Raw genomic sequence first — 21,933 nt, 5'->3', positions numbered from 1 at the left:
CTGCAGCAGCAGCGTCATCCACGCCGCCTGCAGCAGTGGCCAACCTCCGGAACTGCTCTGTCGCCGCTGCTGCCTTCCAGCAGCCAGCCCAGAACTGGGTCTTTGGATTTTTGAGTGGTCAGCTCCCTGAACTTTTTGATATGTGGGCTCATGGTTTGACCCTGTGTAATTTGTTTTGAATTATTCATGTATCTCTGGACTGTATCTTGCTCCTTGTGTTTTGTTTTGGTTTAATGACGGGGGTATTCAAGTTGACCCCTCTGCTTGTCCTCTGTCGGCCTAAAGAGGGCGCTGTGGACTCAGCGTTTAATGAGCAATCACAGACGCTTTCACCCCGCTCTGCAGGCACTGCAGGATGCTTAGCTGATAGGGCTTCTGTTGACTTGATCATGTGATTCACACTTTCTCAAAGGCTGAGCTGCTGCTGTACGAGGCTGAGAATAGCACGCTGTTTGTGGTAATAACAGTCTGACATAGGGAAGTGAGACGGTGTGAACGGCAGTACTTATATTTGTCCAAGGAATTCTTTTTTTCCTACTTTTTCCAATCTATGAAGTATCTGAAATTGCCCAGAGGATACTGGATAGCACCTTCACGTACCGCAGAAAGGCCAAGTTATAACCAGTGTTACCGAGTCCCATCAATGATCAGTAACACGTTTTATTATATTTTTCTGGGTGCTCGACTATTTTAATAAAGCAGTGCAACACATCACTTGACCATTTTAATACAGAACATGCAGAAAAAGGACAGACAAGCACAACAAAGGTATGCACATGTGCAGTTTCTGGGCTATATTTCTAAAACACCCAACAAAATATCAAAAATCATTTGCATGAAATAAGCAGCCGTCGCTTATTTGTATGTGCTGTTGCTAAGATGCTGCGTTTAAACACAACAACAAAAAATGGGAATTTTGTATGAATTTTAACCAATAATTATTCTAAAAAAGAGAATTTGATCATTTTTTTCTTACTTGGGGAAGATTGCCAGCATGCCTCTGTGTCTATACTAAAATATAGAGACTTTATTAAACACAATCAGCACAATGCTCTGTCCTCACTCCTGTTGACATGTTCAAGATTTAAAATAGTGACGCATCTGTTCATGAAGTCTATTACACACAAAGAGGAGACGGACTAAAAACACCAAACAGTGCAGAAAACTAATAACTTGAATGCAAAGCACCGTTTTTGTGCTAAAAACCAAACTACTTGGCCGTCAGGTCATCCTAACACCGTGCTGTTCCTTAACAATAAAAACTATTGCACTGACTGCAAGTCATGTGTGTATGTAATATGTCACATTTTAAAATTAACCAAATGGACAAAGACTTAATTACTGCAGGGCTTCAATGACAGTTCTCTCTTCCTTAAACAAAAATAACGCGGTTTTATTTCCTCTGTGACAAACACACCCATCAACTCTACAATAACCGCGATTGTAAAGCGGCGCAGTCTCAATCGGACCTCTGTGTCGCCAGCCTCAGTTTTCATCTGTGTCAGGGTTAAAGGTCAAGGTAACAGGAAGCAGCTAAGTGGCCAGCGGAGGTGCCGGGCGCAGAACGGCGCAGGCAGAATGACTACATGACACATGGCTCTGAGCTGCCTAATGAAACACATCCAACACTGGGAGATTACTGAGCAGTGGGGGGTTGTTGGTGAATCCACATATGTACAGAGTGCTATAACTTACCATGCAAGCCAGCAACAATTGTTTTAAATGGCCCCAGTCCCAAGTCTCCTAGCTTAACTACTCCAGTAGCTGTGATGAATACGTTGGCTGGCTTTATATCTGAAAGTGAAGGAAAAGTGACAGCTGAGTTTTTTACTACTTTACTACTCCCGTATAACTGTAAGCGGCTTTTCAATAGGCCGTCTCTGCTAAGTGGTCATTAAAGCTCAGAGCTCAGGGTTCATTAGTGTCCCTAAGCCCTAATCAAAGTCAGTCCAAACGGAAGTACATCACCTGTGTGTGTGTGTGTGTGTGTGTGTGTGTGTGTGTGTGTGTGTGTGTGTGTGTGTGTGTGTGTGTGTGTGTGTGTGGAGCCTATGCATGTGAATCCAGGACTCGACTTGACTGGGCCCTATTGAAACACTTAAGCCCCCGCCTTATGAAACATGGTCATTCACACTAAAGAAAATTCACTTTAAGCACACTGACTTTGAACTAAAAAGCACCTTTACGGAAAAACACTGAACATTTTCCAACATTTTTCAGCATTCTCACTTCAGTTTAGCGAGCTACTAAAAATACTTGAACAGCTCACGTTGCCAGACGTGGATCCAACTTACTAACAGTTAGAGACCATAAACTGTTTTTAAGAGGACGTCTTCACTGAATGTTTCTTTTAGTCTTGGACTAGACTTAGTCCACGTCTGGGAAACCTACTGACAGCCAGTGCCGCAAACTACTCATAAGTTCTTTTTCCTTATATTATGTTGTGTAATAATACACTCAGCATTACATCAGATTTTATATGAGCTCTACTGGGTCTCGTAGTTAAATCCAGTCCATTTCTTGTCACTCCCGTGCTGAGAGCAGATCCGTGCACACAAATTTGTAAGTAATCTTAAATATTCAAGAATCCCCCAAAATCAAATAAAAGACAAATTTAAGGGATTTTCCAAGACTTCTAATGAATGAAAAAGTCCTCTAATTGTTTGTGTTAATAAGAGCGTGGCTTGTGTGCATACCTCTGTGCATAACTCTCCGAGAGTGCATATGTTCAAGCGCACTGCAGAGCTGAACAAAGTACTTCCACACTGTTCTCTCTGGGATATCCCTTCTCTGCTTCTTAAAGTGCTGTAAAGTAAATACACACACACACACAATCAGGACATCAAAGTAAAAATGACATACAAGTGAAGGAAGGAACAAACAAAACATTTTTATTATAAATGGAAAATGTCCCGTGTGGCACAGAATACAAGTGTGTGTCTTTGTACAGTATCGCTCCCGTTCTCTGCGACTCCGCTCCTAATGCGACCCAGACTCTCCTCTAGGTCTGTCCCTTTGCTTAACCGAGCTCCGTCTCATTTTCTCTATGGTCTACAATAGAAAGCACATGCATCCTCAGAGAGAGGCAGAAGAAATTTGTGGTACCATCTAAAACTCTCCCATCTGGCACGCAGCACTTTTGTTAGGTGCAGCTTTCTGTGGCACGGTGGCTCCAGTAGTTTAAAAAGTTTATTTATTTATTTCCGGAGAGCCGAGTGTTCTCATTCATCAAACTGGTCCCTGTCAAGAAAAGGCCTCGTGATGACAGAGCTTATTGATCTACGATGGCTGAAACTAAGAACTGATGATAGGAGCTCCTCCTCAAACAGCAGTGCAGACTAACCAAATGCATAAAGTGTGTCTGACATCAGAGTTTTATGGGGTGGCTCCATTTGCAGGGTGGAAAAAAAAAAGCCTGGCTTGTATGCTCGCCTGAATGAGAGGCGTGCACACGAGAATTAAGTATTTAGAACGCATTATTTAGAAAAATTCCAAGTGGAACGCTCCAGTAAGTTACCTGCCTGAAACGCTGATGCACTGCTCACACACCACCAAAGGTTAATAACATATGTAATTGAAACAGGAATGTACATGTATGATGTAGATGATGATTGAGTAATACTAGTGGAAATTGACTGTATCGGCCCGTGGCACTGGCTGTCGCTGCTCTGCTTCAAATCAGACCAAATTTAATGATGCCGGGAAACTTTATTGTTTTCCTGAGATGAAAGGAGAACAAATAGTAACAAAAGTGGCTACTTTTAAAGTTGTTACAATAAACAATTCTAAACTTCAGGGCCAATGGCAACAGCAATGCTTAAAATGATCATCAATAAACATTTTTTGTTTCCTTATTTTCTGTTTGTAAACATTTACTCAAATGTTTTCTGTTTACACAGTTAGACCCAGCTTTAGGCTGGGCTCTTTATTTAGTAACAAGCTGCAGTTTTAAGGTCGTTCCCGTCTTCATCGCATTTCATCTGAAACATTTAGCAAACATAAAGTGGAAATCATGCTACAACTAAAAATATGCCCCCGACACTGCGACAATAATCTTGTTAAAATCAGTCAACATGAACAATTTCAGCGAGCCAAACGTCTGATGTTTGATATCGCTGCATTATGCAATCTGTGCATCCTGACCGTTTCTGTGTTTTTGCCACACAGAAGAATTTGATCGTCAGTGAAGAAGAAGCAAGTCACAGGATAGGGCTGTTAATTATTGCAGAATATAAAAAGAGATTTTAAAAAAGAGGAAATGAAAGATGTGAGAGTGTAAACAGTCTAACGATGGGAGCCAGTGAAGGAAACGATGCAGGTGAGGGTGAGAGATGCAGAAAATTAAGGTGTGGAAGAAAGGAAGGATAGAGATGGATGGAAGGAGAGAGGGAGGGATAGACCTTGGCCTACATCCAAACAAAGCCTCAGTGAGGAGCCATTCTTTCTTTGCCATATCAGAGGACCGTTTGATGTCAATGGGGGCACTTAAAATCCTTAATTTTCTCAAAAATCGACAGTGCGCCTCATGTACGAATTCTGGTTGTGCTTACTGACCTCGAACCGATTTTATGTGCTACACGGCGCTGGAAAATCTGTCAAAAATGTTTTAGTACGACTTTGCTAAGCTACGAAGCCGCACCGCTTGATGGATTGTTGGAGCATTACAGCTGCCGTAGTCAGGAGCCTCGCGGAGTGATCTGGGTCCTAAACTCCGTCCGCTTCTGGTCCCAAAGTTAAACGAACACTGCGGCATCACTGAGAGTTACAAACTGTCTAAATTCTTTCATCTTTAATAAAATGATCAGCGTTGCTGCTTTACCAGGTGTAACAATTAAGTTTAACATCCAGGCATCCATGAAAACAGAATTTATTAAATTAAATTATTAAATTTATTAAAAGCTCTGCTATCACTTCCAACATAAATGAAGACAGAAAACTAAACAGCAGTGATGTTTGTAGGGTTACTGAAGTTGGGCTAGCTGCTATATAATGATGTGCTACGGCTAGCGACGCAGCTATGTTAGCATAACATAAACACAGTGAAGCTGGAGGATGAACGCTAACGCTTGTTTCTCTTAATGTGCCTTATAATCTGGTGCGCCTTATGGGCCGAAAAATACAGTATTTTTTAAGTTTATAAGAACACAAATAGTTATTGGAAGGTATAACTAAACACTAATCAGTGTATATTTAAAAGTACAATATCCTATTACTGTACCTTTAAGGTGAAACTGCTCCTAATTATAAAAACCACTGTGAAGAGTCGCTGCTGTATTTGTGACTTGGGTCTTCGAGTAAAGTCGTTTAAAACCAAAAACCTACAAACAATCAGCGCTGGCACCATCACTCCCTCGTGAGAAAATAAAACTACAGGATTTTTGCTGCATCTGAAGAACCACACTGCCTGTGTCCTTAACAGCTCCTGGGCTGAATGTTCAAAATATTTCACAAATCAGCTGTTCTTCCTGCTGTCTTTGATAGACGTGCAGCTGCTGTAAAGACTTTCTTACCTTGATCATACGAGAGAGGTCTCCAGCATCTGCTAGCTCCAGTACTATGTTCAGCTCATAGTCCTCAATAAAACACGCGTGGCATTTTATCACATTGGGATGGTTCAATTGCTGACAGGGGAAAAAGAAAAAGACAGACGTGTCATTCAGGAAGCATAAAAAGCAAAAATAAGACTTGCTGGTGACACTTGTCACATTAAGAGCCGACATGGTCACATTCCTCAGGCATCTTGCAAACTTATTACACCATTTATATAAAATGAACCTGACCGTAACAAACACAGGTTTGTGTCATGAACTTTGACCACCAATTAAAACAAGACTGTTTAAACCGTACATGGGATTCATACATGTGGACCTAATGAGAAGGTTTAGTCCCCAAGTGTGACAAAGCTGGCTGACATGTCACAACAGCCCCCTGTCTCTGATGACAACAACTCATGTGTGAGACACACACACACACACACACACACACACACACACACACACACACACACACACACACACACACACACACACACGCACACACACACACACACACACGCCTGACAAGCTGACACGGCTGGCAGTCAGAAAAACAAGCATCCCAGCCTCTGCTGCAGCTGAGATTCCTTCCTGTTGGTTGGTCAATAAGGCAAGAACAGCATTCCTTGTAGTAAACAAAAAGTTTAAATCCATCCAGAGCAAGAAGAGGGAAAGGGGGGAGGGGGGGAGGAGCAGTGGGGAGGAGCAGTGAAGAGGAACAAGCAAATGACACAGTGACACAGACAAGCAAGGCGGGTGATGGAGACAGGGCAAGGTGAAGAGCTAGGGAACGAGAACAAAGGTGAGGAAGGAAGAAAGAACAGGAGAGCGGCACGGTGAGCCGAGTTGGAGCAGAGGGGGAGGGAAAGGGGAGCGGCGGCACTGTGCGAAGAGTCGCGGCGGTGATGTGAACAGACGGAGTGGTGTGACACGCGTCCTCCGCTCTGCTTTCTGTGCTGTGATTAAAGAAATGTTCATGCTCTGGATGATGCTGAGAGGAGCACAGTACAGTACAGTACGCTATACTCTCCACTCCATCTCTGCATCCTTCCACATTCCCCTCTCTCATTTGTTCTCCCTTCCTCATGTCTCCATCTTTCCTTCTCCCTCCCTTGTCCTCTCTCGCCAGATGTATTTTTGGCTCGGAGTGGCAGTTCTGCACGGCTCCACGCTGTAGCACAGCCGAGGAGCGATGACAAGCTCTCCCTCCCCTCCTCGCCCCGCTCCTCTCCCACAACTTCAACCCCAGGCGAAGGATACAGATATGTTCGCATGCAGATGTTTATGTAAATGATGGATGGGACCTTACTGCAATACAACAGCCATTCGTTGGGAAATATCGCATAGAGTCTCGCATGATTATGTAATTACACATGCTGGCTGAGACCCACCGGTGTGTGTAATTACTTAATCATGCACGACTCGATGTGAGATATTTGTTGAGCTGGTGATGTGCTCCAAAGAAGAACGAGACACTGACTGATGTAACGTGATGGCACAAAATTAAGCATGCTAGCAAATTAAGTAACAGCGGAATTATAAATGAAATTAGATGCCAACAGGAAAGCAGCTGGTAGGAATGACAACGGTTCGTTTAGATGTGAATCGGCGTTTACTCGGCCTCTCCGGCAGAAAGGAATAGTTTGCGTTCCACTAACGTGTTTTCCAATTCACCGAATGTAAAAATAATCAACTTTAGCTTGTCCGTTAGAAGAAGGATGGATTAAACACATTTAAAGTACATATTAATGTTTAAAGAATATATTATTGCTCGTACAGAGAACAAGATAAAACTGATTTTACAGCTGTAGCTCGTTTTATTAACAAAACATAACATATGCAACACATGTGGACCCGGGCATATTGTTCAAATATGGCACAGTATAGCACAAGAGCTTCAGCTGCCTTTGCCTTATTGGATCATGACATGGTAGAGAATTAAACGTGAGGTTTGATAACATGTTCCTCCACTGAACTGTCCACCAACAGCATAATCTGATAGATATCAAACAAAACACAGGAAAAAAACCTGACATCATAACAACCTTTCACTGCTGTACCTCTGCACACGCACACACACACACACACACACACACACACACAGATGCTCAAGGAGAAAGCAATACACACACACACACACTTATTCACATTCTCACTTTTGTGCACAAATGCTCCAACACCCCTCTGCATTTGTAACAATCCGAGGAAACACACGCACACACAGATCCACGCCGTCTGGTGCAGATCAATTGTTTTCATGTGGTAGAAGGTCTCAGCTGAGGCACCTTAAGAGAACAGAGCGCAGCGCATGGCGCCGTCTCCCTCTTCTCTGGTTCTTTACCTTAACGAGATCTATCTCTTTGATGCAATCTTGCCGAGCTTTGGCATCCATCAAGTCGAATATCTATTAAGAGATCAAAAGGGGGGAGAGAGAGAGGGTGAGAGAGGACAGAGAGGAGGTGTTATGACATATTCAACAAATGTAAGATGGAGAGATGTAGAAAACTAAGGGTGGAAAAAACACTAAACAGAGAACATGGTTACTGTTATCTAGAGGGTGGCGCTGGAGTGTCTACAGGTGTTTCATATCTGAGTAACAAGCCCGTATATCTGAGGTGTGTGTGTGTGTGTACACAACGTGTCCTCTTATCAATGTGTGCGAGTGTAGAAGGCAGTGAATACCACAGATACTGCCAGTGCAGATACACACAAGTGCAGAGTCACACTGTGAAGTCAAATTGCACTTCACAGGCAAATAACTCACAAATGTGACTTTGTTGAATATGCTGACCGCTCTGGCGGCACTAACACATTCACAATTACATTCTTTTTAATTTCTCTACATAGTGACGAGTCGAATTCACCGAGTGTGGCCAAGCCGTGTTTGTCCAGAAACAGCAGCAGTATTTATATGTGAGCTTCTACTACTGTAAATGCTCTGTGTATGGCTGAGGTGAACTTCAAGGACCGAAACACCCGCTGGTGTGAATATATTAGCATTGGCCTCGTGACAGATTTAACTCGGGCTAAATGTGTCGCTGCGCTCCTCACCTGAATTTTCCTCAGGGCCACGGACGTGTTGTCCAGCAGATACCTCGCTCGGTACACCTCGCTGAACCGGCTGCGTCCAATCTTCTTCTCAATCTGGAAGTTAGCCAGTGAATTATGGCCCATATCTGGCTGCAACGGTTTCTGGAGGAAGCAGGAAAAACGCATGCATATATCAGTCCATGAACACGTGCACACTCTCTCTCTTTCTCTGTATAAGAGAAAAACAAATAAAAACAAAGTATTTGCAGGATTTTTGCTGTTGCCACTAATTTGTCACTGAAGTGAAACATCTCTGCATTACTGAAAGATAAAAAAAGATGAGGGCTGGAGGATGTGGGTTAGACGCTGCCAAAGATGCTCACAAAGGTCTTTAAGGACAATCATTCACAGAGTCACACTGAAGACTGTTAGCTAAGGAAAATCTTTACTTCCTGTTATTTACACGCGTACGCACAAATCCCCCGGAGAGCTGCCACATTAAACGCTTCATTTAATCAATTCAACTTTTTGCAGGTAGCAAAACGGTTTCATGTAGTGTATGCCAAATGTAACGCTTTATTACTACAGTAACATGATATTTTATTAGACCGTGCACTTACACCTTGCAACATCTAAGGGGGCTAACACGCTGTTCTGCAGCAAAAACAGAGCAGAGCAAAGTTAACTATTTTCCAGTGAGGACGGGGAAAATAGTCACGTAAATATAGGCTTCATATTATTTAATCCAAGTGTTTTTTCTGTTTGTGTTTGATCTCACGGCACCCGCGAAATCCTCTTCCTTCATCTGTCGAGTCCCATCAGTGATAATCTGGCACTCGGCCACAGAACAAAGTACTCCACACCTCTCCTCACTGCGTGAGTGATTGTACCTACTGAGTCACTCACCTCCGCAATTAAAAACACTCAAAAATAAACCAGAATGAGCCCCTTGGATATAATGTGTGAATAATACACATAGCATGCTGTGTGACCTTTCCAGCCTTTTGGTAAACTTGTAAAAGGCGTCAGCAGGAGCAAACAGCTGTTCGCTCGCCACAAAGTTACAGTGGGCACCCACTGAAAAACATACACGATGCAGCTGACTCACCTGAGAGAAAGGCACGAGGTATCGTTACAATAAAAAACACTTAAAGCCAATGAAAATATCAGAAAGAAATGACCTGAAAGAATTTATTCAAAGGCCAAAAATCATAACATTTCTGCAAAAAAACAAGTAAAATAAGAATAAAAAGGCATAAAATTCAGACAATGATGAGAAGCACAATATCAAACAGGATTGCTAACACTAGAATGGATGATTTATTTTAGGGGGGGGCACCGATTCATGCGTTTCAATGTTTTTCTGCAGCTGACAGCCAAAGGAAGAGGCGTGAGCCAATCAAATGCAATGCCCAATTAACACCGCTGAGGTGTGTGCATTTTTCAGCATGACACCGCCGTCATCCCGAGCTGTCAGGACTCACAGATGATGCACTCTTCCACGATCCACAACAAACCCTTCAACACAACCGTAGGTCTAAAGGAGGGACTGCGAGGATTCACTACGACAACACAGAAAACACTGACATCTGAAAGATGACTGAAAGATCTATATCCATACATTTTATGGAGAGTTAGTTCAATTAAACCTATACATACTCGTTATTATCTCCAAGGTGTGTTGCACTGAAAATGCAACCATATTGGAGGATGATTTCGCATAATGTGACAGAAGCACTGATGCAAAGCTGCAGTGGGATGGACAGAGAGAGAGAGAGAGAGAGAGAGAGCAAAGGATGGAGCTGGGAGGACAAGAGGGCATTGCTTTCATTCGCTGCGTGGTAGCTTGACAAATGTTAGCCTGAGCCTCTAAAGCGCTGTGACAACCGCCTGCTGAGAGCACAGTCTTGCTAATGTGTCCTGGCATGCCAGCCTCGTAATCACACATTTACATATGCAATGACCTACATTTGCATGTCAGATCGCACACTGTCCAGCGTGATTAACAGTGGGCACCTCCCCGTGTGGAGTCGCCCTGGGTGGCAGCAGAGGCCATGCGAGGGCGGAAGAGAGGGCTGAAGGGAGGGCGGCTTTTCTGGCAGCCAAGGGGCCGGGCTGCCAGGCAGGATTATGTCAGCCAGTGGCCCCGACATTAGACACTTCATTAGAGCTAATCTGTTTAGCAGTGGGCAGTGTATGTAAACTTCACAGGCCATTTGCGGCACCTCTTCGCCCCCTGGCCTGGCCTTCAAAGGGCAGCCAGGCCACAGCTGACTGACAGGCCGTCTCATCTGCCGCACATGGGTGTCACACAATCAGGAGCTCCCAGCTGAAAGACAAGGCTCCACACACCCACACACACACACACACACACACACACACACACACACACACACACACACCTACAAAGGAAGTCACAGAGGAACGTCCCTGAGTGACGCAGAGGTCACGGTCTGGCCAAACGCGGGAGAGGAGGATTTTGGAAGGATCTAAATCTGACTGTTCATGTGACGGACAAATATCATGACCTCAAACACAAACGTAGTTGTTAATCAGGGCTCGCATTTATATTTATGCGTCTGTGTGCAACATCTGCCAGAGAATGCCAAGACCGGTCGACTAAACCGAGCCCCGACCGCGCCTAAGCACTGTCCATTTGTGTTTTTCTAATGCAAATGGTGCAACTGTTAAGTTAATATAAGTACCACATTAAAAAAACCTGCCTCCATTATTCTTTTTACACATATTAATTCACGTTGAAAACGAAATCATTTTAAAAAGCAATAACGATCAGGTTATGTGTTTATGAAATTTTACCCGTTTACCTGAAACGTCGAGGCGGGTTTTTACTGGAAGTGGGAAATGAATTTATCTCCATCCCTCTCTTACTGTTAACACTAAATCTAAAAAACTGACCAATATTATGTCAATGAAACATTGGTATGTGACTGGAGCTGCAATAATACTGGATGTAAAGTTGTACATATAAAAACCTCACTACACAACGTCACAGCAACGACTCAGGCCCAGGCATGTCTGAGAGCAAAAGCCTCCGGTGACAATTTAGTGCTTAGAAAGGAAACTCCTTCAACTGCCTCCTGAAAAGCAGAGCACTTTACAAAATATGCAAGAAAATTGTTCTTGCTCAACATGGAAACGACAAACTTGTTTAGCCGCTTTAGGCTAACACACCATCGAGTAAACTAAAGAAATGATAAAGTGTTGAAAAGTTACATTTCTATGTCAAATTTCCAGGTAAAACTATTTTTCTGTTTACACTTGACTTATTGTGTGCCGCTGGATATAATGCTGTCTCAGTACTACTGTACTATAATTTCCATACAGGCAATCTTTGAATTAGGAAGTGTGACATGGATTTACATGCACTTATACATGCTGCTGCTTGCAAGCTGCAAGCTTAATAAAATGTTCAGCATTTTCCTTCCATGTGGTCAAAAACACGATTATTGCGATTTAATTTTGAACCCATATGACCCACCTCTGACAGTCGACCTGAAAATTTGTTGATGGTTATGCAACCACTTTATCCTGCTGTTGTTTATACACACATGGTACATCCTGAATTTAAATAAAATACACACACAGTTTCCCTGTTTGTATCACAATCCAAATTGTGCTTTTCCAGCTTGGACCCACATGAGGAGCAAAAAAGAAATAAAACACTCAGTTTTCCTTTTTTTCCCCCTGAAAAATATCATTATCCCAAAATGTTTTTGCATGTGGAGGCTGTGTCGTCTTACCCATACAGAGAACTATGTCAATAATAGTTCACATATCAATAATCCAACGCATACTGTTACCATCTCATTCAAAATATATACTTACAGGTTTCTCTCCTATATATGTTTTGTATCATGAAGTGTAGCAGTCACACTGACAGCCTGGCTATCTGTTGAAGTTGTGATTCAGTAGCTTGTAACAGTCGCTGTTGTAATGCAGTGTATCACCACATGGCGGCGCCTTCTGTCTCATGACTGGTGTGTCACCCCCTTTTTTTGTTCTTCTTCGCACTCTCCCTGTAATGGATGCTCCCGTGTGTACGCGGACTAGTGTGCTCTTTAGTAACGTGTGGTAGAGGTGGCACTTTTATTTTTGTTATTCTAAATAAATGAGTACTTTTGGAAAGTCAGAAGCTGTTGCTCATTCGCTATCCACCTGCACACCTCCGCGGCTGACTTCATCTCCACCGCACGTTACAACTGGCGCCCGAACTTTTTCCCCTTGGACTTCAGACGATTTTTGTATTCCGCCGAGGATTCTTCTCTACTAGCACGTGAACTGTCTCGGAAATCCCCTCACTTTTGTGGACACTCAGACGTTTTCCCCAGCCATGGCCGCAGCTTCAGCTCAGGTGGGACCCGACTAATTTCTGGATGCCGCGGTGTGCCGCTGCTCCGCTTAGAAAAAAGGAAAAGAGAGAAGCTAACTCCGCGACGTGAATGGACTCTGTGGATCTGTTATTTGGAGATGCTGTTGGTTTCGTCTTCTAAGGATTAATTCTTGGACATGGACATGAACATTTCTGCTGGCTTTTCATTCCCCTTTCCCTCTGCTGAGACTAGACTGACTGTAGCACATGTAAGTGATAACTTGGCCGACTACAACTGTTAGTGCTGGTCTTCGGCTCGGTATAACGAAACGATTTAAAACTGATCTTGCATTGAGCTCTAGAGTTGCAGACATGCTATTGTAATAACATGGTTGTGATCACTCCAGTCTAATTTCAGTTGTTGGGCGAAATTTTGTATGTGGTTTTTCTAAATTTAGTCTTGAACGGCATTTTTGCAGTTTTGTCTTTGTAGTCTGACCTAACTGACTCTTTTACTGCTATATAAATGACTGCGCTGTGCGCTGGAGCGGCTTAATTTTTTTTGAAATCGCAATGGCACACTACCCAAATGACTCTGACTCAGACATGGACCTTGCCTCCTTGCCAATGTGCCAGATAGTTGAAAATGTGACTCCTAGCCTTAGCCAACAAGTGGTGGAGTTAAGAACTGAGGTGAATAAGCTTAGTGATTGTTTACGTGACTCACTGAACATACAGCAGAGTTTACTAAAGCAGTGGGACCAAGTCACAACGGGGAACTCTCCCCCTCCTGCAGTCCCACAGTCTCCTGTTTTCCCAATGGCCACATCGACACCTCATGTTCCTGCGAGGGACAAAACTGAACCCACCAACAGTACCAATCCGTTCCTGCCCAGCAACCCATTTCAACCTACAAATCCTTTCCTCCCATCTCACTCACTCGAGCTCAGCAGCACTTCCAGAGTGATTGCGGCAGCTTTACATCACGCCAAGCTGGAGCCTCCTGTGTATGCTGGGGATGACAAAGTGCAACCTGAGGACTGGTTAAATGCAGTTGGCACATACAAAGCCTCATTGAACCTAACCGATGGGCAATTGCTAAACAAACTGCCACACTTTCTTGCAAAAGAGCCCGGGAAATGGTTTAAGGCATTGAGCTCCCACATCACGTCATGGGCTCAATTCTGTCAACTGTTTAAGACAGTTTTTCTGCCCTCCGACAGCCAAGAACGCATCCTGAGAGGAATTTTGGATCGTGTTCAGGCTCAGGACGAGCCACTCCCAACCTTTGTTGCCCACATGTTGAGTGAGTTTGACTAACTGAAGAGCCCTCCACCTGAAAAAGACACAATCGACCTAATTAGTAAACATGCTCTTGAAAAATACCGAGTTGCCCTGTATGGCGCTAATGTCACTTCTGTAATGGACCTGCTGCTGCGTGCTCATGAGCTTCACTCAGTGCTTGGACCACATAGACCACAGCCTCCTTCGTGTGGCAAAGACAACTATAAGCCTGAACCTTACTGCTTCAAATGCTCTCAGCCAGGGTTCACTACACGCACCTGCCCAAACTGTAACACCCAACCTCATTTGCCACAACGACCCTCAAACTCCGCTAGGCATGGCCCGGTCCAGCCATTGCCGGCGCCTGGCCCCTCTGACCCAGGCCATGAAAGGTTGGAATTAAGCAGCACTGCATCCCAGCCGCAATACAAGCAGTCGGGAAACTACAGGGGGGGGAGGACATTTCACAGAGGCCAGCCTTCCCCCAGTTACTAACGGAGCCTCACATGCCCCTTTCACTGCAGGGTGGACACAGTCTTGGACACTTGGAAGACAATTTTTCACAAGTCCACTGGAATACCCCACTAAGAACGAAAGTGAACTTCAATGCTTCATCTGTGGATGCTACCCTCGACACGGGCGCTTCCCTCTCAGCTGTACGACCAGATCTCATTCAAGTAAATGACTCTTACTCTAGAAACACAAATGAGTGGAATGGTCCTGCAGTTAACCTCGCCAATAATGCTCCCTGCATCCCTGAGGGTGTTATTTGGCTCAATATTGGATTCATGAACAAGAACTTTTACCAGCGTTTTGCAGTAATACCAGATTTGTCTTCTCCTTTCATTCTGGGAATGGATTTTATGGCAAAAGCTTCTGTTTCTATTCACATTCCCACTAGAACGGTCTACATTGAGGACATCCCCTGCCCACTCGCAGACGATGAAGAGGACCTTCAAAATGATTACTCGCATTCACCTGGAACACTGATGTCTTTGGACTTGATTCGCTCAGACTTAACAGCCAAACTGTCTGAAGCAAGTCTCTCAGAGAACAACAAGGATGCTTTACTCAATCTGCTCAGCAAGTTTAGCTCCTTGTTTGATGGTCATCTTGGTCGAACGGCTCTCACTGAGCACGCCATAGAGACTGGCAATGCAACACCTGTCAATCTCCCACCCTATCGCACGTCACCTGCTAAGAAACGTGTGATTGAAGAACAAGTGCAACAAATGTTGAAGGACAACATCATTGAACCTTCCACAAGCCCTTGGGCAGCTCCTGTAGTCATTGTCAATAGAGCGGCCGCGGAACCAAGGTTTTGTGTGGACTTTCGAGGGCTCAACCAAGTTACCCGAAAAGACTCTTATCCCCTGCCTTGTGTAGATGAGTCTTTGGACTTTCTGGCACGGGGAAAGTTTGTCTCAACATTGGACTTAGCGCGAGGCTATTGGCAGGTTGCTGTAGCAGAGGACTCCAAGCCTAAAACTGCCTTCATCTCTCACTGCGGTCTCTTCCAGTTTCGGGTGCTGCCCTTTGGGCTCTGCAACGCGCCTGCAACTTTTCAGAGACTTATGAACTCTGTGCTTGCTGGCCTCATTTACAAAACGTGCGCAGTCTACCTGGATGACATTGTTATCGCCTCACCTACCTTTGAACAGCACTTGATGGATCTTGAGGAGGTGCTGGGCAGACTCCAGGCTGCTGGCTTGTCATTGAAGCTCAAAAAGTGCCAATTCTGCCTCGATGAATTCACCTTTCTCGGGTACCGCATCACATCATCAGGTGTTAAACCCGATCCAGACAAAGTAAAGGCGGTTAAGGAGTTTGATACCCCGACCTCGGTGAAACACGTCCGTCAGTTCCTTGGCCTGACTGGCTATTATCGGCGCTTCATTCAGAATTGTTCCCGCCATGCCGAACCTCTTCACGCCATCACCAGAAAGGACAATGCCTTCCACTGGGACGACAGCTGTCAAAGAGCCATGGACACTTTGAAAGACCATGTCACATCAGCCCCGATCCTGTCATTTCCAGACTTCAACCGTCCCTTTTCCATTCACGCCGATGCATGTGACATTGGTCTCGGGGCAGTGTTGATGCAAAAGGATGACAAGGGTCGTGAGTATGTTGTGGCTTTTGCTAGTCGCTCCATTCCAAAGCTGAACTCCCCTACTGCACTTCAGAGAAGGAGTGCCTCGCTGTGATATGGGCCCTGGAACACTTCCGCCCATATGTTGAAGGTGTTCATGTTACTCTCTTCACTGACCACAACAGTCTTAGGTGGCTCATGTCTCGTCAAAACCCAACGGGCCGACTCGCCCGCTGGTCACTTCGCTTGCAGGACTTTGATTTCACAATAGTGCACAAACCTGGTGCACAAAACAAAGTTCCCGACGCACTGTCACGCAACCCTTTGCCTCTGACAGGCCGACAGATCTTTTACCAGATCATGCTGTTATGGGCAGCTTGGACATTCGTACTCTGCCCCCCATCGTTCTGGCTGACCGTCCACAATTGAGACAGCTGCAGCTAGATGATCACGTCACAGGTCCACTCCTCAGAGACATTGAAGCAGACTCTCTGAACAGCTCAGACAGTGCCACCTTGTTGCAGTATGTTGTGTATGACTCTCTTTTGTATTACAGAGACCCCAAGTCCACATGTGCTTTGCACCCTTTGAAAGAGCTGAAACTGTTTGCCCCTACTTCCATGAGAGGCACCTTGCTGGACTATTACCACGACCACCCCACAGCAGGTCACTTGGGTGTTTCTAAGACACTGGCTAGACTGCGCTTTAGGTTCTTCTGGCCCAAAATGGCTGCTGATGTGAAGCGCTATGTGACTTCATGCTCAGTGTGCCAACTCACCAAGCCCAGTCAGAAAAAAGCAGCCGGTCTTATGGTTCCCATTGTCCCCCAGAAACCCTGGGAGTATGTTGGTGTGGATTTTGTTGGACCACTGCCCCGCACCCCCGCTGGTAATGCTTATTTGATCGTGTTTGTTGACTATTTGACTAAATGGGTCGAAGCCAGTGCTGTCAAAGAAGCTACATCTCAGGTAGCAGCTGGTAAATTTGTCACTGACATTTTTGCTAGACATGGTACACCCACTTACCTGATTTCTGACAGAGGGTCTCCTTTTGTGAGTGAGCTTTTTGAACATGTTGTTTCTGCCTTAGGCTCGGTGCACAGACTCACTACGGCTTATCACCCTCAGACGAATGCTACTGAACGTGTCACCCGGACTCTGAAAACTGCAATCCGCGCTTATGTAGGTGATAAGCACACATCATGGGACAAGTTTCTCCCTCAGATTCGCTTTGCTCTGCGTACCGCTCCCCATGACAGTACAGGTATGACTCCTGCCATGATGCTTTATGGTCGTGAGTTAGACACCCCACTTGACCTTATCACTCAGCCTTCTACAGCAGGTGTTGATGAACCGGGTGTACCTTACCCTGAGACTCTGAGAGCCTCCCTGCAGGAAGCTCACGACCACGCCAGAGCGACTCTGGACTATAGCCATGACAGACAAAAACATTACTATGACTTGAGACATCGACATGCCACGTTTCGTGTTGGTGACCTTGTGAGAGTTAAGACGCACCCCAGGTCAGACACTCAGTCTAACTTTACTGCTAAACTTGCACCACTGTTTGAGGGACCATTGTGTGTATCTCAGAGACTCAGTGATGTTAATTACAGGCTCACTTGGGTGGACTCCGGTGTGGATGCAGGTGTTTATCATGTTGTGAACATGCAACCGTTCCATACCTGGAACTCTCTCACTTCCAAAGAACATTCTGTTTCATCTCCTGCTGGGAGAGAGACCGCAGAGGATCTGAACTCTGACTCTCAGGCCCGCCCTGGCCCCCCTGCAGACACTGACATTGACTCTGAGCCATTCCCCTTTGATTTACCGGACATTGACTCTTCTTCTGGCGTGGGCGCTGTTTCAGACAGTCTTTCACCCAGATCTGTTCAGCACCCAGCTGCTGGTGGACATTACAATCCCAGGCCCAGACGTTGCCCCAGAATTACGTCTGGCTGGACCAACAAAAGATGGACTAATGATTTTCACACGACCAGGCTTGATCTGAAGTGAAATGATTTGGTTAAACCTGTTTGATGCTATTTTGTTGCATTGCTATTTTGAGTCATGATATGTAGATGTTTCTGTTTGCTCTACTTAATCCAGTTTTATGGCTCTTTAGTGCGTTAAGGTTCATTCTTGACATTTACTAAAAAAAAAAAAAAGAAAACTGATTTTCCACTGTACATATTCATCTTATTTTCACCACTTTCATTTTTAAATGGTCTTTTGCCCTGTGTGTGTGCCGATCTTAGCTGTAACCTCTATGTATAGGGTTCTGTGTTAGGTGTGGTGTGTGCTGGCGCCTTCTGTCTCATGACTGGTGTGTCACCCCCTTTTTTTGTTCTTCTTCGCACTCTCCCTGTAATGGATGCTCCCGTGTGTACGCGGACTAGTGTGCTCTTTAGTAACGTGTGGTAGAGGTGGCACTTTTATTTTTGTTATTCTAAATAAATGAGTACTTTTGGAAAGTCAGAAGCTGTTGCTCATTCGCTATCCACCTGCACACCTCCGCGGCTGACTTCATCTCCACCGCACGTTACAAGCTTCCGCTCTTATTTATAAAACTTCTGATGAAATAAATTAAAAATGGCTCTGATGCAACTGCCTCTTTCCATCTGCAGTCACCGCTCTCGATCAATGTCTGACCCACACACTCTGTGAAAGGTTGCAGGTCACGAGTCTGCAGTGAAAGTAAAGGTGGGAATCCTTTTTTCGACAGTTATGTTGAAGAGGAGACCGAATCGCTGGGAGTCGTGGAAGACCATGCATTTGACTCTATGGCTTGTGGTCGCCTCCTCAACCACTGAGGTAAAGCAGCACCCATTACTGCAATTTTAAACACTTTGCAATATGTTTAATATTACAGTAACAAATAGTGTGATAGATACAATGTTATCTTTTTGTCCCCAACATCTTTTTTAAATTAATAAGACAAACTTCTAAGTCTGTTACTATTTTATTTTTATTGGTGCAAAATGGGATCATAAGAGTCACAGACTGACCAACACGGACCAAACCTGCATGCACCTGACAGCTCGGGCTCTGTACTGTAGTACAGACCACACTAACTGTCAGCACTGATCCACTATTACAGGAATGTTGGACGTTAGCGGTCGCCAGTCCTCTGTGAGATAGTGAGCTGTTATAGTCACATAATGAATCCACAGCCTGTGAACTCAACATGTTGCAAGTTAATGCAACTCTTTCTGCTGAACTCTGAATGTCCTCTTTACGCTCCACTTCTCCATAGCGCCAGGGTACGACTTTGTCCGAACAGAAACATTTCGATGGCGGAGGTTTCCGGTGCCCAAAGTGTCAAACAAAAGCGCTTATTTCCCACACTGTCGTATAGACATGGGTCTTTGCAGATGAAGGAGGTCATTGAATGTCTGTTTGTTTTGGGTAGTCTGTGTCGGGGTTGTGCTGACGGACGACGATGTCAGGGATGGAGACAGCTTGGCGATCGCGGCAATTTTGATCCCATTTCCCCAACAATGCACTGAAATAATATTGTCATTACGCTGAGATTCATTATTCATTAAATGTGCAAAGCCATAGCTTGATGTTGTACCTCCACACACAACAAACACCTGTAACAGCGACACATGTGGACACACATGGGCGTGCACAGAGGCTCACGGCTGGACTTTGAACTTCATTTGTGCGTCACGCGGCTACACCGATCGCTCACAGTCATCATCAGATGAGAGGAAACAGAAAGAGGATATTTCTCACTTTAGGATGGATGTTAAAAATAAAAACAGAGCATAATGTCACAACATTTGGGAAAAGGCTCTTTTATCACGTCTCCCACCCGGTGCTTTAGTCGATGAAGAGCGAAGGGGAAGGTGTGCACAGGAGAGACAGGTGAGGTGTTTTACAAAGAAGAAGAAAATTAACTTGTTAAAATAGAACAACTTCAGATCCAAGTAAAAACTTAAGAACTGGTAATTTTTTAAAATTTTTTATTTAGTGCTACTGCACATCATCATCATCATCATCATGTGGGTCCACAGTGACTACAATGTAACCACAGACAGCAGTGTAATCATAAATAGGCTATTTTTAGCCTACGGTTTACTTGCAATTAGTTCATAATATTACTACAGTAGTTATCAATAAAAAAGCAGCCTGACTTTGAATGTCTCAGCTATTGTTGCTATTTAAATAACTGAAACTAAGTTTTGAGCTCTTCTAAATTTTGGCCCAAAGATTTTTAACTGTAAATGTTTCCAAATATTGTCTTTTAGTGTCCCCAATTACTGATAATCAGCAACATCAGTGTTGCTGTCTAAAAAAATAAAATAAAATAAAACATACTGGTCAACACTCACACTCACATCATTCACATTATTCCAGCTTGAGGACAAGCTGCAGGACATGAAGATAAAGTGGCAGCTGTGCAAGGCATTATGGGTAACGTCGGGAATGTCTCGGGTATAAAGGTGACACACAGCCACCACGAGCTAGCAGGGGGACTGAAAAGGAGAGAGGAAAGTAGAGCGAGAGACAGACGGTGTGAGTAGAAAGATATTTTGCTGCTATTATTTGCTGCTATTTTTATAATCATCATTACCATTCCATTAATAACAGTGTTGATATTGCATTCAGATGTTTAAACATGTTGGTATCATATTAGTCTTTATTACAGGTCCAGTAAGAACCACATTAAACTGTTGAGTTGAATCTATAATCCTAAATGCTTTTGAATGCTTTTATAATCTTAAATGTTTAAATGCAGACTGCATTGTGAGAGGAAGTATACTCTGTGCCAAAATGAGACAGGAAACTGCATGCTTTGCAAAAGTGAAACCGAAAGCAGAGTCTGAGTGCAAGTATTTTGAGCAGGTTATGAACAATCGGGTTATTCTTTAGTATCTTGTATGTATCTATATCTTTTGATTAAGCTTTTAGTAGAGGTTCTTGATTAAAACATTTATTCAGTAGATTACATATACATAGTTTCAGTTCGGTTATTACATATATCAGACTCCACAACAAAGACTTTAACTGATCATACACACACATCCACAAATGTGCAATAACACAAATGTGCAATAATCTTTCTGGCACCGTTGTATTTTTCACTCTGTTGTATATAGCATTTGTATTCTATTTTTATCCTATTGTATATTTTATTCTACTGTATATAGTATTCTATTTTTATTCTATTCTGTACAGTTGTGTACTGTATTTATTCTTATTTTATTTTATTCTAATTGTCCTTCATAACTTTTGCACTGTCCACTTCCTGCTGTGACACAACAAATTTCCCACGTGTGGGACTAATAAAGGTTATCTTATCTTATCTTATCTTATCTTATATGAGAGTGGCTTCTGTCTCTCTGTCTGGTGAGAGGTCAGGAGCCAGTCGGCGAGGTGAAATAGGGTGCAACTGTGGTTAGCACCCTATTTGGTTAGCACATACACACACACACAAGTTAGTGGGTTTATTTTGTAGGTGAAAGTTTAAGCATGTTTTGCTAGGGTTGCAGTTTTATGTTGGTGTACGTGACTGTTTGATGAAGAAGCAGGTGCACGATGCGAGAGCTGAGCTGGCTTGCGGGAAACCACCGGGGAGAAGATGGAAGCCAGTGTCCTTTAATTGTGTCACAAGTTGTCAAACAGAACATCTGTGGTTTTGATTTGACGTATGCA

At 44.0% G+C, this 21,933-nt stretch overlaps 2 protein-coding genes across 7 annotated transcripts in view; both read right to left on the bottom strand.

Moving 5' to 3' along the window:
* Positions 1-21,933, bottom strand: part of LOC134634091 (serine/threonine-protein kinase Nek7-like) — a 214,400-nt gene that overhangs the window by 13,482 nt on the left and 178,985 nt on the right. For all 5 annotated transcript variants that reach the window (XM_063483158.1, XM_063483156.1, XM_063483157.1 and 2 more), the window contains 5 exons: positions 8,586-8,726; positions 7,876-7,938; positions 5,511-5,621; positions 2,697-2,805; positions 1,696-1,794 (listed from right to left, as the gene is read on the bottom strand). In XM_063483158.1, coding sequence (XP_063339228.1) covers positions 1,696-1,794; positions 2,697-2,805; positions 5,511-5,621; positions 7,876-7,938; positions 8,586-8,726 — 523 coding nt within the window. The remainder of the gene's footprint in view (positions 1-1,695; positions 1,795-2,696; positions 2,806-5,510; positions 5,622-7,875; positions 7,939-8,585; positions 8,727-21,933) is intronic.
* Positions 1-21,933, bottom strand: part of LOC134634088 (NACHT, LRR and PYD domains-containing protein 12-like) — a 245,424-nt gene that overhangs the window by 137,528 nt on the left and 85,963 nt on the right. The window lies entirely within an intron of this gene.

Source organism: Pelmatolapia mariae, linkage group LG9 (genome assembly GCF_036321145.2).
Source record: "Pelmatolapia mariae isolate MD_Pm_ZW linkage group LG9, Pm_UMD_F_2, whole genome shotgun sequence".
Classification (NCBI taxonomy): domain Eukaryota; kingdom Metazoa; phylum Chordata; class Actinopteri; order Cichliformes; family Cichlidae; genus Pelmatolapia; species Pelmatolapia mariae.
This window is presented reverse-complemented; position numbering and strand designations above follow the sequence as displayed.